The sequence below is a fragment of the Cydia splendana genome, chromosome 1 (genome assembly GCF_910591565.1).
Source record: "Cydia splendana chromosome 1, ilCydSple1.2, whole genome shotgun sequence".
In the NCBI taxonomy this organism is placed as follows: domain Eukaryota; kingdom Metazoa; phylum Arthropoda; class Insecta; order Lepidoptera; family Tortricidae; genus Cydia; species Cydia splendana.
Genome location: NC_085960.1, coordinates 13222598 through 13239671, shown reverse-complemented (window position 1 = coordinate 13239671; position 17074 = coordinate 13222598). Strand labels below are relative to the sequence as shown.

The window sequence follows — 17074 nt, the reverse complement described above, 5'->3', positions numbered from 1 at the left end:
ATTTATTTAAATTATTTTATTCTCTATACAGTTAAATAACAAGTTTTTGAAACGATAATCGTTTTTATTCGTTTAATTTTATTTCTTAATCACAATCAGTTTTGGGTTATAAAATTACTAATATTTCTTTTATCAAAAATATTTCGATAAAATATTAAATAAATATTTGCCGATTTCGTTGAAGAAATGTGACGTCACACCAGGGGGGAGGGGTTTGCCAAATGTGACCAAGTGTGACAAGGAGGGGGGGGGGGGAGGGGTAAAAAAACCTAGAAATTCGTGTGACGTAATTAATGGATGACCCCTTATAAGTAAAACTCCATTTGAAGATAATGTATTTATTTCTCATTTTAGAACAGTAAGCCATGTATTTATACTTAGTTTCAAAACACGTAACTAACTAACAGAGCTCAAAGTTCGCCATTTGTAGAATCATACAGACTAAATAGAGATCTGATGCAAGTTATTATGTGAAACACTAAAGTCGAAAATCCCTTATGCTAATACGAACTTAGTCTAAGATTAAGATTAGATGGAACTAGTGGAGACCGGTCGTGGTTCTATAAATAGTTTGAAGTTTGGCGGTGGAAATTAGATAGGTAGGTATTTGTTAGAACCCTAACAACTTCTGGCAAATACAGGCTGTTCTGTCTATCCAGGCGTACTTAACCCATAGCTGCTCTGCTATGTTTTTGACATGTCAAAGGTATAATTATTAAATTAACCATTCATCAAATGTTAAACGTCTCCAGTAATTTCTCTTAAACTATCAATCTTTTTTATGTCTTTTTTTCAACATCTTGATACCGGCAACATACTTCGTAGTGCAATCAGATGACAGAGTAGCGCAACTCGATAGTCTCGACAACAATCTACGAAGTGTGTTGATGGCACGACACATTCAGTGCCAAGCTTCGTCTGGAGTAGGGTTACCAGACGTCAGGAATTTTCCTGACATGTCAGGAATTTTGGCCGTTTGTCAGGAATGCGGCCGGAATACGAATATGTCAGGATTTTTTTAATTATGTGCCTAAAAAGGTATATTATTCAAATTTAATAATATAATAATAATTCAGCCTATATACGTCCCACTGCTGGGCACAGGCCTCCTCTCATGTGCGAGAGGGCTTGGGCTATAGTCCCCACGCTAGCCCAATGCGGATTGGGGACTTCACATACACCTTTGAATTTCTTTACTGTTTTCTTTCACCGAAAAGCTAGCGGTAAATCGCGACCTCCGGATTGAAAGTCGGGCGTCATATCCACTCGGCCACCACCGCTTCCAAATTTACTTACATAAATCCAAAACAATTCTAAACAATGTGTCATACATAGATATCGCTTACGGTCGTCGCAGATATGAGCGTCAGGAAAAAAAATCACACGTCAGGAATTTTGTCAGGAAATTCCAAATTTTGATCTGGTAACCCTAGTCTGGAGCGACCCGCGAGGCGGGTTCTTGGCAACTGAAGTTTTTTTTAAACTTAATTCGTTGTCTCTTTAGCCCGCATTTGACATAAGTTTTATTATTCAAAGTTTACACTTAGGCGTAAAAATAAAATGGTAGATTTAAAAAGTAGTGTCAAAGATTGTAAAGGTTGATTTAAGTATACTTAAGTATTCATTTTCAACTACTTTATATGTCTAGTATTGGTACAATAAAGAACCAACTCCAGCCAAAGTTGGCAATAACACACCATATAATACTCTAACATCTAATTATACAATCACATAGTTTTGATATGTTTCGGGATTGGTGCAGCACCTTATGCTTTCCTCGATAAAATTGATACGTTCTAATGATGACAATTTGACAAAACGCTACATAATTTCTTAAACTACATATATTGAGACAGTAAAATGTTTCATAAACACTACAATACCGATCATATTAAAATAATTGTACTTTATCTACTACTCAGTTATTCTATGATATGTTTCATCTAAGACTAAGTTACAATGATATGTATCCATGGTCCTATTCTGGATTTTTCCAAAAGCCAGATATAAAGCGCATGCATTCTTTCAACGATTCTTAATATTTTATAATCTAAGGGCATTATCACTCGAACATAATCGACCGACGTTTAGCTTTATATCTCGCTTAGAATGGACGCTGACACTAGGAGTCGCCTCTGACTTCGTAGATAGAAAAAGTAGGGTACAACTATATGAGGGCGACATTCAGATTACAAGCATCCATATACGACCGCGACAAGCTATGCCGCTTTTCACCGCAGGTGTGCCTCACAAAGTATACTAGTATATCCTTATACACCCATACAGTAGATGACCACGAAGGTGCAGTCTTTCGCTCTTTTTAACGTGGTTGCACTCTGCGGCGGGGACGCGAGTACCAGACTGCATAGCTTTTCGCGGATTATCCGGTTTTGTAAAAAATAATGGACTTTTAGGTTTTAAACCTAAAGAAATTACTTTATAAAAATATACCTATCCTAGGGCGATAACGAAATTAATTGCTTTTTTCGACTATCTAAAGCTATAAAAGCGGACGAGAAGAGATCGTCGGGATCCGAGTCGAGTCTACGTGGCCGGTTGTAGAAGTCGGCATCCGACGTCCGGCAAGCTCCTCTCTAAAAACTGTTAAAAACCTCACTCATATCACACCAATCTCACATGGGAATAAAAGAGTTATTTCTTCCTATATCTGTTGGGATCGTAAGGAAGGTAGCTGTAGAATGAAGAACTGATGGGGGCGAATTGGACGACACGATAATAATCAGAGGCAGACTCCGGCGCTATTCAGTCGAGGAAGCCAGTGTTTACTAGCTTCTCCAGGAAGAACTTGACGTCGCCAAGCTCCGAGTCCTTGATGCCGAGAGACTTCAACATGCCAAGATCACCATTCTCGACAGCCATGAATACGGAACGAAGATGCTCCAAATCTGATCGCATCAGATGTAAAGCCGCACCGAAGTCTTCAATAGTTTGCGACTCTGAAATATGAGATAAATAGTATTTAGTTACACAGAAATATCATAATACTGACTCTTAAGCACCAAATAATTCATATCCCGTTTATCTACCCATTTTTATGACGTGTTAGAAATGTTTTCGAATGGGCGTCACTTGAAATTCGAAGGCTACAAAATCGTTACGATTATTTTCTATATCAGATATAGATATCAAAAAATATCAGATTTTTGTAAGGGATATTCTCTGGATATTCTATGTATATCCAGACAGAAATCTAGACAGAAATACTGACTCTCGAGCTATATCTAGACCAATATCTAGACAGAAATACTGACTCTCGAGCACCAAATAAAAAACCCCATACAATCGAATTTCTAAAACGACATGCTAAAAATACATGAGTCATGAACATTCAAGTAACTAACATCACAGACACATTCAGCATGTCGTTTTAAAATGAGAGCGTAACTTCGATTGTACGGCGGCTATATTCTTATGACTATGACTCTTAGGGCCACTTGCACCATTCCACTAACCTGGGGTTAACCGGTTAAATCGTTAACCCAGTGTCAAATTGTACTGGTAACCATGGTAACTCCAGGTTTAACCGGTTGACCCCGGCCCCGGGTTAGTGGGATGGTGCAAGTGGCCCTTAATATCAATAAAAATAATGCGAACACTGACCAGACAGAGCGATGGCCACTTTCTCGACGCCCCCGAGCGGTTCCAGGGCGTCCCTCGCCTTGCTGCCGAACAGCTTCTCGAGGTAGTTGGGCCCATGCGACGCCAGCAGCGACTGCAGGAACGACGCCGTCTCCTCTACGGGCGGACGTTTAGCTGGAAACAAACATTTATTGTGTTTAGTTTCTTTCAATACCTAATAGGTGTGTTGTGTGTTGCATTTGAAAATTGTAATGTCTACTAAATAGGAAGGTACAGTCGAGTTCAATGTACCTATACCAAAATGTATAATTTTAGTATACATTGAACTATATTAAAATAAAACTTTACTGTAAAAATAAAAGAGAGAGAGAGAGTTTCTAAACGAAAATTCAAATAACCAACGAAATAAAAACATACCTAACTATTTTCCACAGGCATAATACGCTTCTATTCTGTATGGTCAATTCTGATATACGAAAAAGAATTAACATTCGTAAAACAATCATCTAAAATAAAATCAAACATATTATTTTACTTAGGTAACAATTTTACAGTTTTTGTAAGTTAAAATTCGCTTGGCGACTCCAATTTCTACGAATAATTTTCGATGGTGGAATGCACTGCTACGACGAGCTTCGGCGTAGCAAAGATTTTCCATCAACAGTGAGGCCTAATTCAGATAGCGATTTCTTTTTGTCTATTTGTAATGGAAACCTCAACCACAAATGTTACCTACTCAGACAGTTTGACAGATTATATCCATTTTATCATTATCAAATACCTTGTATAATAATGCATCAGGAATTATTTCATCAGCCTTAATTATTTTTCATTACTTACATTACTCTTAGTAAAAATATTTACATCGGCAATATTTAAATGGAACGTGTTTTATGCATATTTCCCGAATATCTGATTAAGCCTCATCAATATTCAGGGTTGCCTGTCAAGTTCCAAGAATTAGCATTAGCGTTCGGAATTGAGATATTTTGGTCCCGAAGGAAATACGACTTGAGGATTGTAATCTAAAAGGACTTATACGAGCACATTTTCTTTATTCCGTCCTAAAAAGGCATCCTAGAATCCTCCCACGCCAGCTGCCCCCAATTGATCTAATTAAGTGCTTAGGAGAGTAATGTTATTCTCTCGGAGAAGACGATGAAGTTTCTTGTTAAGAGCTTTCGTGATGGATAGCAATCGATAGATTCGATAGCCTGCTAACGATTGCTCTGGCGATAAGAGGAACAAACCTTTCTTGGTAAGTGCATAGTGTTGGTCGAGATAAATCATTTAGTAACTTGTTTAACTCGTTAAAAACTCTTACTAACGTTACCGTAACGTAACGTTAACGTTATTTTAACTCGTTGCTCTTGATGTGTTTGTGAACCTACGTTGCGTCAATCAAATTGCCGAAAATAAAATAAACATAGTTTTTATGTTAATTTATTGCAATAGGGATTCTCTGTTATCTAAATATCACGCAATAACGTCAGTTTAGATTTCAAAGTATCTAGATAACGTCTATTTTTGTAGGTACATAGTACCGTATAGTATTGAGCACCTAATGAATGTATTATTTGTATAATTGAACTTTTCAGTCTTATGAGAAGCGCTGTGGCCGAACCTTAAAGTGTCACGCACCATCACAGCACTTAACGTCAAATAACTCTCCACTTAAGTAAATATACGATAATCGCAAGAATAAATACACGACATATTTCCCGGAGAAATGACGTCAGAACGCGACTGTAAAGTAAACAATAATGTAAGACAGCCTGAACAAGCGAAGGCGATACGCCGCAACTGTAAGGAAATCACATTGGGTAGTCTAGAGAGCTGCCACGCGAGATCTTCAGGGAAAACGGCTTTCCGAGGCATTTTACAACGTAGGGCTGGTCCACGAGACATTTTAACATGAATGACATTTGAATTTCAATCTGTTGTTTCCATTTTCAATGTAAGTACCTATTTAGAAGACGACGAAGATGTTAGAGTCGTTTTAATAGCATAGGCCAGATAGGTGATATTTGTTAGGTATAGTCAATAGAGTAAAAAAAACCCGCGTTGTTTTTTTTCAGCATGCGGGAGAATCATTTTGTCTTTGTCATGCGTAAGTACTAGTACAGCCACCTGCAATAATATGTTACTCTTCGAAGGCCAAAAAAATACGGCACACGCTCTTATGGCTCTACAAATAAGATCGTGCCTGATATTTTTGTGGCCTTCGTTGTGTAACATAATTGCAAGTGACTATACCCAAAAGAAAGGCATGAGTAAGTATATTTTTTTTTGTTTGTATTCACTGACAAATTGGGTTTACCTATCCGTGCCAACCCTATTTGAAATATATAGTACTCGTATATGTAGAACGGATAGTCGCAAGACTTCTGAATAGATTACCGTCGTATTAAGGAAGGTGTATTATTAAGTAGTAGATATACTTAAATTGTATTCAATTCTATAAATTGTATAAACTGTGTATTCTGTGATACATCAACTCCAAATCCAAATAAGTAGCTCAACTAGACCCAAAATAATTTGAGACAGGGGTACGACGTAGGTAAGCCTTACGTCAAAGACATGTAACTTCGTATAAGATGAATAAAGTCTAAGGAAAAAACGTGCCTCGTAAATCAAGAAAAAGTCATTCTCGGATAGATGGCGCACTCACCTTTAGCCTATGCCTATGGCGTGACGATATTTAACAATTTTAACACATATATATCAGTGAATGAACATGGGTCAAAATGATATAAAAATAATAAAATCATTTATATATATATTTTTTTGATAATTTTATACGTTTTCATTTTGAGTTTTAGTCGTGTGTCGATAGATGGCAGTAAATTTACTGCGACTACAAAATTTACTGTGACAGGACCCCTCTATACTATCTATTCTCTTTGCTTACGTGAAGGATAAAATAAACCTAAAATGCCGACGTGATAATATACTTAGTATGTGAAATAAAATAACTAAAAGCCTTTGGTAAAACCCGGTAATGTTTAGATAAGAAATATTTAATTTAAACGATTATACGTCACGTAAAGTAAATTATTCTAGAATACTTGTTGTTGTTTTAATCTAGAATAATCCACAATAGGTACTAAAATCCATTTGCCAATCCACAATAAACAAATTGCAAATATTTACAACTAATTTTAATAAGTCAGCTTAGATAAGTATGTTTAGTACTTAATTACAAGGTTTATGAAGCATTCTCGAATTTTAAAAGTAGGATGGTTCTTCCCCTCGTTACCCGGAATAGCACCGTTAATGCCACTGGCACCAGTTAACTGGCCTCGTAAATTTTAATCAAGCCTGCTTGATGCAGTTAAGCGCTTGCGAACGAGAACAAATTTCCTTTAGTAAATCTGTCGGAGATTTACCTATTCTGTATTTTTTTTATAAAGGTCTATTGATTTGAAATTTTTGACTATTTATTCAAATAAATCTAACATATGCTTAAGTGTATAGTGTAGCTGGGCAAATAGAGTGCCCTAGAATAAAAGTTGTATGCTGCATGGATTGCTTTTTGCTACAGACGTATATTAAAAAGTCCAATTTAATTAGGGACTTGTTTATAGAATGTTTCAAAATGGGACAGTGAAGAAAAAACAAAGATGTCTCTCTAATTTCTCCATTTGGATTAAACACTCTTCTTATCATTCATTATTCTATGTTTAGGTACCAATTTCTTTTAGGCTAATCTGTATGTATGTATTTAGAAACCTAAAGGGCACTAAATAGACAACTCCTACTCCTAACATTTTATAGACTCATGATCATGACTCATGTGTCCCTTTACAGCTGTATAGTTTTTGGAGCACCATTTCTAAACATTTTCTCCGCTATTCCCCGGGGGTAGTCGGGTCAATTAGATACTCGTATCTCCGAAATGAAACGTTAATATGCAGAAATTACCAGAGGGCCTACCGTGAACCACATTCGACGTGTTGCCTCCCTGTCACACTTACGTACGAATTGAATTTACAAGTGCGACAGAGAGGCAACACGTCGAACGTGGTTCGCGGTAGACCCCCTGTTTCGCTGAATATGAAATGATGCAGATAATTGTGAAACACTGAGAGAACAGAAATTTAATGATGTTTGTTTCATACCTAATTAAGTTAATATTAAAGCATCAAATAATAAAACATACCTAACCTGTGTTGGGTACCTACACCCAACTAAACTACTAACTTATATGAAAAGTCCGTCCGGATCCATGATTTATTTAATTTCGAAAGCAAAATCTTTTCCACGTGGCTTATTATATTAATAGGTATCGGTTATTATGTACGTTGTATGAACCGAATGAAATACGATTAAATAACTGAAATATCACATATTTATAGCTTGAATTACTGCAAATATTAAAACATCTAGCTAAGTTTTTATTCAGTAATACTTTATTCACATCATTATTTTGAGTAGTCAGTATTACTTACGTTTATTTGCAGTTGATTTGCCACAAAAAACGTGGCTCTATACACCGTGTTTTTTTTTATTTCCGTTAATTTCAAGGGTGCATTCCTGAGCTTAAATCAAGTAACTTTCTCAAAGACACCGATGTTCTAATTAAGTCCATTTCGGAGATAATCTATAATTTATTTTTTTCCTATAAGGCCTCTACAAGCGTGTACACTTGCCTTAGGGCCGGCTTACATATTGATTAGTGTTTAGAATGAGTTCATACATTTGCTACTAAACTTAAGTACAATCTCGGTCGATTGATGTACGAAATGACATTGATATGACACAGATTTCAATTGTTTGGTTGAGTTAAATGTAATGCCCGTGTTACAACAACGCTATATGCTACATTTAATTAAGTACTTACTTTTTAAACAAAAAAAAAAACAAAAAAGAAAACAAAAAAAAATTTTTTTTTTGAAAATTAACTATGCCATTTAGTTCTTATAAACGTACTTAACTATACCCCGAAGTTAACGGAATTCTATAAAAACACGGTGTATGTACTTTCTAAGAACTATATGAACAAGAAAAAGAATAACAATAACAAAATTACAATAAAACGCGTATGAATGCCGGCGACCAAAAATAAGTACCTACCTAGGTAGGTACCTACTTAAGTTGCAGAAGATAGATAGTTGGGATAATGGTATAACGGACCTGCAGTGCACAGCTTGGAGTCTTCATCGTAGCCGTCAATGCAGTCGGGAGCCCCGTCGCAGAGGTACTGGATCGAGATGCAGTTGCCGTCCACTGGGCACTTGAACGGCTCATACGGGTGACAATATTCTGGAAAATATAATGGAATAATGATACATACTATGTAATATAGTAAGTAGAAAAAATAATTATGATGTGTACAATCTTTTCCAAAACAGGTACTTATTCATACATTATATATGTCATGTACATATCTCTCATTTGTCACACGAGACCGTTGTAGTTCTCGGGGGGGGGGGGGGGGGGGGGGGGGGAGACTTACCTAGGCAAGAAATTTTCGCTAATATAATAGAAAGATGAAACAATATGAAACATTCATCGCTTAATACGTTCACACTTATGCGCCTGATAACTGTATTACTATAGTGGTGTATGACATATAGTACCTATTTTAAAGCAAATTTCGAATGTACTGGCGGTTCATACAATTCCTGGGTATCCATTGTCCAATTATGCAAGGTCAAGGTCATAGGGACTAATTTCAATTAGATTTTAGTGTCTGATATGATGATGAAGCAAATGATGTTCTTATTTTGAAAAATAACGTTAGAAATATTTCACTAAACTAGTAAGATAGTTAATTCAAAAACAAGATAAAATATCATAATAGAACATGTGTGCCCTCAATTTCCAAAAGTTACAGTAGGTAATAAAAATTCTACCGTAGCTCTTCAAAGTAATATTAAACATGAATTGGATTTTGTTGAGCAATGAAATCTAATAAAAGTTACCTTTCTTTCGGATTTCACTAAAATGCTGTTTTAGCACAGAATAAATAATAGTACTACCGTACAGAAAGGAAACTTCCTACAAATCCGAAGTTTGACAGCGGTTCAGGGTCGAATCATGCTATCCCTTTCTAATATATGGCACTATCCCTTTCGGCTATTTAGGGTTGTCAAAATTTAAGTGATTATCTTATCTGTGGTCGTGCACGCAAAAGGAAGTCAAGTGGTGCCAACCCTAATAATTGCTCGGAGCAATGCTGAGCCGAGCGGAGCCGAGTTTGGCCGAAGTCAGGAGTTTCGCACCCCTGGTTTTAGTAGGTATGTCATGTAGTTTGTTTATTTTACGCAGACTACGCTACCAACTGATGGAGTACATATCAAAAATTGAAAAGACTTTCAGAAAATACTTATTCATTTTACCAAAAAAAGTCTAGTTTTCTACAGGGCCCTAACAATATGTTGTATATAAAACAACAATATAAATTAAGGCTTCATTGATTCATGAAAAGCACAAGCAATTGTGGTAAGTATCTACTGCATGCTTTAATTTTAGTTCAAGTTAAATCTCTCTGATAATAATAATATGTACCTACAACATCTACTGAAATATGCTTCTTACAAGGTTGTCTTTCTAAAGCTTGTCCCTTGTAATTAGATAGGAGCAAGGTGAGGTATGTAGTAAGAGACGCAATTTGCCGCTATTCGACCAGTGAACAGCGGGCTCAGCACGGTTCCATTTTTATCGACTATCACTATGCGCGTCCCTTTCGCACTTACATACTTGTTAGAACGTGACAGGCATGGTGACAAGGGATAAAAACGCGACCGTGCTAAGCCGCCAGGACACGCCGTCATGTTCCAGGATGAACTTAAATGGACATGTCGGAGTAACATTTTGGGTTAGGCAAGACGATAGAACGAAGTTAAATAATGGCAGTAGAAATACTAAAACTAAATCTCTTAAGATTTGTCATCATGTAATCAACTAGCGAGGAGCAACTCGTACCTCAAAATTGTATGTAATAACTAGATTAATTCCCGACCATATGTATTTACAAGCCGTAATAATATTTGTAGGTACCTATAATATACTTTTCACCACACCAGCTCGGAAAGGCTTACTTTGCACTTCAAAAACTGATAGCAAAGTTGCATTTTATTCACATGTGAGGCAAAGTAATCAAATGCAAATTTTGAGTTGTTTTCTTATGTTTGCTGGTAGAATTGACTATGATGATTTTGTATTTAAAAACATTCATTTGGATTTGATTTGGTTTGATTTTGTTTGATATTTTACATTAAATATTTGCTTCGGGTTGGTGTGGTGAAAAATGTTGTGTTTCACTCGGAGGCAAATTTTGTTTAACCCTCGTGCTTTGAAACCCTCGCAACGCTCAAGATTCCATTTTCGAACCACTCGCTACGCTCGTGGTTCAACTTTGGGATCTTTCGCTTGCTCGGGTATCAATATTAGCACGAGCGGTTAAACAACAACTTTGCCCCCTTGTAAAACAAATAACTATTTATAAATCCATAACAAAATAACAATGTGAGTAAAAATGAGAATGGTTGCTTGACGATCATGCCAGCTAATCTGATTAGTTAGGTACTTTCTATCAAAATTATGGCGTTATGTCATGCCCAAGTTTCTCAGAAGGGCCAGTAATAGTAGGTATTACCGCTTTTAATGGAGCGTTTCCAAGAAAAAAGAAATACGGGTATAAAGATAAGCAGCTCAATCCTAATTAAAAAGAAAATTACGTTTCGCAATGTTTCTCTCTTCCCTAATTAGGTATTTCGAGAATGTTGGCGACGCTGCTTGAATGACAAATAAGATATAGGATATTACCTACTATTGATGGTTTTATATATTTGAATTACGTCGCATTTATAAGTTGCTTTGAATATATTGTAGGTACCAATGTACAAGAGAGAAATACAATAGTTTCTGTTTGCAGATTATAACAATGTGTGGGCACTAGGCACTGGCTTATTCACCCGGTACAGAATGCCCCCGTGGGCACACATCAGATCATTCATTGCTTCTAGGTAACGATCGAGTTTGAGTTTATTAATAGGTAAGTTCAGGTATTTTGTGATTCAAATACTATTTATTTTTATCAAAATGAAGCTTAAGATGCTTAATGACAATTATTTTAATTCGAGTTCGGCTAATAATTTTTATCAGTGTACCAGTCTTTGGAAATTAGGCAAGCACTTGTTTTTATAGTTTGCAATTATAATCCGGTTATATTTATTCTGGTGGTCTACATCTTAGAATATAGACAAAAACTAGTTGCATAAAGTTGGCCTGTCAAAAGTGAAACCTAGATATATAAATACGATTGTTGCATCTTTTTTGTTGTTTTGTCTGCGGCAAGACACTGTCTAGAGCTGTACAATAATATTCATTACCAGGATATGACTTGGTGGCCGGTCTCACCCTTTGAAGTAGAAAAAACCGTAGTATTGATGCAAAATAAAAAGTCATCTGGGTGTGATGAGATGCCTATCACAATTTTTAAACAGTCTATTGATTTACTTTCGGAACCACTAGCTCAATTTTTTAACCAATGCTATGAACGTAATATATTTCCGGATCAGCTAAAACTAGCCAAGGTAGTGCCTATATATAAGAAAGGTAATAAGACAGACCCGATTAACTACAGACCCATATCACTTCTTCCAGTACTTTCAAAAGTCTTTGAAAAAATCATTAAAACTCGTCTTCTTAGGCATCTTGAAGAGAATAATATAATAAGCCCCAGACAATTTGGATTTCAAAAAAATATAGGCACTACAGATGCTATTAATTACTTAATTGATGATGTAATTTCGAAAATCCATTGTAAAAAGAGAGTTGTTGGCTTATTCCTTGATCTAAGTTCTGCCTTTGACTCCGTGGACCATGATATACTCCTGAAAAAACTGGACTTCTATGGAGTTAGGGGCAAAGCTTACGGTCTACTACGCAATTATCTGCAAAACAGAAATCAATATGTAGAGATCAAAGATATACATGGCGGCTGTGAAAGATCAACTAAGTCCGATCTATTGAAGGTTGGCAGAGGTGTACCGCAAGGGTCAATTTCAGGCCCTATGCTATTTAACATATTCACAAATGATATCATCAATTATGTTTCCAATGTGGTGCCGAACTGCAATATAATTATGGTCGCTGATGACACCAATGCCGTTATACATGCTGATCACGTAGTAGAACTAAATGAAATAGTTAATTTTGCTTTAAACACCTTCCAGCAATGGTTTACAATTAATAATCTCTGCTTGAACACAGACAAGACCCAAATAATGTTATTTAACCAAAACTCCAAAAAAACTGACAGACTTCACATCATTATGAACGGAACCACTATAGACATAGTTGAAAATGTTAAGTTCCTTGGCATACGTCTCGACTCAAAGTTAAACTGGGTACAGGAGCTGGAAGCAATTGAAAACGTAGTTAATTCTGCCTGCTACGCCTTGAGAAGCCTCAGAGACGAAATTAGTGTAGATCAACTAAAAATAGTATATCATGCTCTAATTGAATCAAAATTGAGGTATAGCATTATGTTCTGGGGTAACAGTTTTAGATATAACGTGAACAGAGCTCTAACCGCTCAAAAAAGGGCAATAAGAACCATATTTCGTATTCCACCGTGGGTCTCTTGTAGGCAATTTTTCCTTAAGCTTGGTATACTTACCGTGCCCTGCTTATATATACATATACTGCTTACGGACCTTGTCAAACACAAGCAAAGATTTGAAACGCATGAAGAAGAGGAACTGCGATTTCTCACACGCACTAAAAATTTGAAAATTCATTTTCGCCCTACTTCACAAATTGAGGAGCACTGTGTGAGACATCAGGCTGTTAAGTTATTTAATAAACTGCCTCAGCATTTAAAAAATATTTCAAAGTATACTATCTTTAAGCAAAAACTGAAGCAATATTTGTTAAGAGGTTGTTTTTATAGCTTGGATGAGTTATTTGATACTGATTTAGTTTAGTTAGTGTATAAGCTTTGTATACTTAAGTAGTTCATAAATACCTTATTTTTTGATCTCATTATGTATACTGTGAATGTCGTCCTATAATGGCTAAAATATGTTACTAGTGCTTACTATTATTGTTATTATTATTTTTAAATGTTGTTTATTTTATTGTAATTGTATTTTATGTGCATTTCAAACACAATCTTGTATTGTTGATGAATAAATATGATATGATATGATATGATTGTTACGATAATTGAGAGAAAGAGTGATATTACAAATGGATATCTTGCCAACAAAATACTAAATACATAATACTAAATTTTCGCAAGCTGTTTACTAATCATTTTCTTCATTAAACTATCAAACTACTTCGCAAGATTCGAAACAGTTATCTGAAATGTTTTTAACTTTGCCTGTCGAGGTCTTAGTTAAGTGGGGAAGTAAGTAGCTCAGGTACAAGTACGAGCTACCAACTTTAGTGGTAGCCGGTATCTAATTGCATTGAACTTTGTTCCGAGTTCGGGAGCAGTTACCGGATACTAGCTACAGTTAATCGTGATGGCAGTCAGTAGCGGGTACTCAATTTAAATTTAATTTAGGTACAGTCAAGTGTAAAAATATGGGTGCACTAATCATACTCAAAAATATGTCCCATAGCTCTTTTGTCAGCGAATTAAGAACTACGGGACATATTATAGAGTGAGTACCTAAGTTGTATGCACCCATATTTTTACACTTGACTGTACAATGTTGTTTCCTTTAATTACCTTGAACAAATCCGTTGACGCCTACGCTACTTAACCAGAGTTGAAAACATAATACAATTCAATGTCTTTCTTCTTACCTGATTGTTTCCTTTCCGAAAATATTTTTACATAATTTCAAGTATATTAATCATAGCTGCCCTTTCATTAGACTTTTTAAATTTTGATTACTATAAGAATTAAAAAAAATCCCATTTTTTTAATGCTCTTTACTCTTAATACCTATTATAATAATTAAAAATTCGGACGGACGACAAGCGATTTCGTGCGGGTCGTCCACTTTCGTCTTAATGTAGCTTTATTCAAATACCAATTCGAAAATAATTATGAATTTAACGCTATTTCAATCGACGTCCATAATAAACTTGCAGGAGCTGACGCGAGCAGAGAAAGCAATTGATTTCGTAGCTGAAAGATTTGTTTGGACACTTCGCAGCACTGTTTTAAATTGAATTTCACTCGATTGAATTTTAGTTTCGATTTAAAAGTTTGTGTTAGGGTTGATTACAATTTATTACCATCGGATCGGAGATGCTTTCGAACATTAAAAATCTTAACTTGTTTGATATTACTCGTAACGTCAAATCTCGCTAATATCGTGAGATTCACACCGAGTAGTAGATAGATAATGTTAAATCAATTAAAGAGCAAGTTTAGATTTTTTTATCCAAACGTGACTCTGTGTATTAATTAAGTAAATTATCTACAATTAAAAAAATCTTACAGAAACTAACTTGACCAAAAACTAGTATGATCTTACAGAAACCAACTTAACCAAAAAATTAGTAGGTGTGCCTAATTATGCTTGTCCTATTACTATGGGCGCATAGTGTTTTTTTGGCATATGGCATACCTATATTAAGGAATAAATAGTTTAAATATTTTTTATATAATTGACTAGTGTACCTACCTGTAAACTTAAACTATAATTTTATTGTACCTACTTAAAGCTGTAAAGCTTGTTGGTTGTTTAACCTTTTGTTCGAAAAGAGGATAAAAACCTGAAATTTTTTGTACATAGTAACGAACCTAAAATATCTATAAATACAGCCCTGTGTTTAAACGTTCTAAACTTCGTCCTTAGTCCAAAGTTAATTATCCTAGAACGTATAAAAGTAACGTTGAAAACGTGCTGAACATGCCTGGGACATTATCGTTATCTTTTACAGCTTTTGTAAAGAGTAGGTATACTAATTGCTGTCCTCGCTGCAATATATGTATATGGATACACCTAAAGCCTAGCCTAGAGTTTAGTTTTACAACAGAAAAAGACACAGTGAGTATATACTCGTAAATAGAAAATAAACATATTCGCGTTTGACTTTGATCAGACTTTCAAGCACTGTTTACAGAAGCTTCAAACCTAGCTCAAAATTCCCTTGTGCTGTTAGGTATCCGTTCATTTACATTTTGTTAGGTACCTACCTACATTTAAAAAAAAGTCGATGTGATAATGAAGTAGTAGCAGCAATACTGGTAGCACGGTACCTAGCGTCGATCATCTCATCTCACATAAGTGCTGCGTTATTCAATTTTAATAATACTTTACAGCTGAATTCGGAGGGAAATTATTATTCATTGTTTCACTTGTAAAATTTCTTTACGCCAGGGTAAATATGTCCAACATAAACCATACAAATGATAATAGACATTACAAAAACATTTTCACGAGCCTCCTGTCCGCTAGATGGCAGGGGAGTTCCTCAGGGGCCTTGAGTAATGACTTGTTACAGTTGTTTTATGGGGATAAGGAGACATTTGCCGTTCGTCGTCTTAAATGAAATGGAACGTAATTGTTTCAGAGGCACTACTTTGTGTTGAGAGCTGTTTGTTCTGGAATATCCTAAGCTTAAAATCTCTAGAGGGTAAGTACTTACTAACTGGACTATTTTGCGAGCGAACCTAAGTGGCCGGGCCGGCCGGTGTAAGAGTTTACACTTTAATTATCTTCTTCTTCTACTAGTTTGTGTTCGTTGAACAACCAATTTTAAAATAAATTTAAAAGTAGAAAAAATTACTCTCTTGCGTGAGACTTAATTGGACTTACGACCACCACTGGATTCCCTGGCCGTGAGATCAAGTCTCACCCAAGACAGTAAAATTTATTTCACTTTTAATTCGTTCGCAGACGTTTCTGCTTGATACAAAATTAATTTAGTTGTTAAATATTTTTCAGGAGTCTTGTATTTTCTGCCACCCAAATCACCCAATGGACATTGTATGGTACTAGTGATAGTAACAATTAAAAGTTTTATTGAGTTTCAGACTGTCAGTTTGGTCGTATATTAATTTAGCCACTGTCCTAAGACATTGTTGGAACTGTCTCATCAGACGCTGATCGCGCTACACTCCGTATCTTTATGTCAGAAGTGTATATCACGTACCGGAGCGCTTGGTGTGGTGTCCGTAGAGCCGGTTGAGGTCGAGCGCCAGCACGGTGTGCGGCAGGGCGCAGCACACCGCGCCCAGCACTGCCACGCACGCTGCCACGCGGCAGGTCGACATTGCTGCAACAAACAAACACATTTAACTATTATACTACGTATAGAACACAGACAACCAGTACTTTGGGCCATGAGTTGATTACGGCCGACAAGGAACTATGGAAGCGGAGCGCGAATCTCAAGACCTCAACGCGTAATCACCATGAATTTGACTGCACTTACGACGTTTTGGTCGCGTGTTGTTGGTATGGCTACTCTACCTATGAAATAATAATAACCCAATGACCAAACATCGTTTTGTTTAATTTGATAAAATTACTATTCAAACACGGTTCGGTAG

General features: G+C 36.0%; 1 protein-coding gene across 1 annotated transcript; it reads right to left on the bottom strand.

Annotated features, from left to right (window-relative positions):
- Positions 1-322: 322 nt before the first annotated feature.
- On the bottom strand, positions 323-16807 carry LOC134796121 (IDLSRF-like peptide). Its single transcript, XM_063768088.1, has 5 exons — positions 16675-16807; positions 8737-8865; positions 3622-3774; positions 1429-2957; positions 323-912 (listed from the first exon to the last, which is right to left on the bottom strand). The coding sequence occupies exons 1-4, from the start codon at positions 16793-16795 to the stop codon at positions 2764-2766; spliced, it is 597 nt and encodes a 198-aa protein (XP_063624158.1). The 5' UTR covers positions 16796-16807; the 3' UTR covers positions 323-912; positions 1429-2763.
- Between the last annotated feature and the right edge of the window lie 267 nt (positions 16808-17074).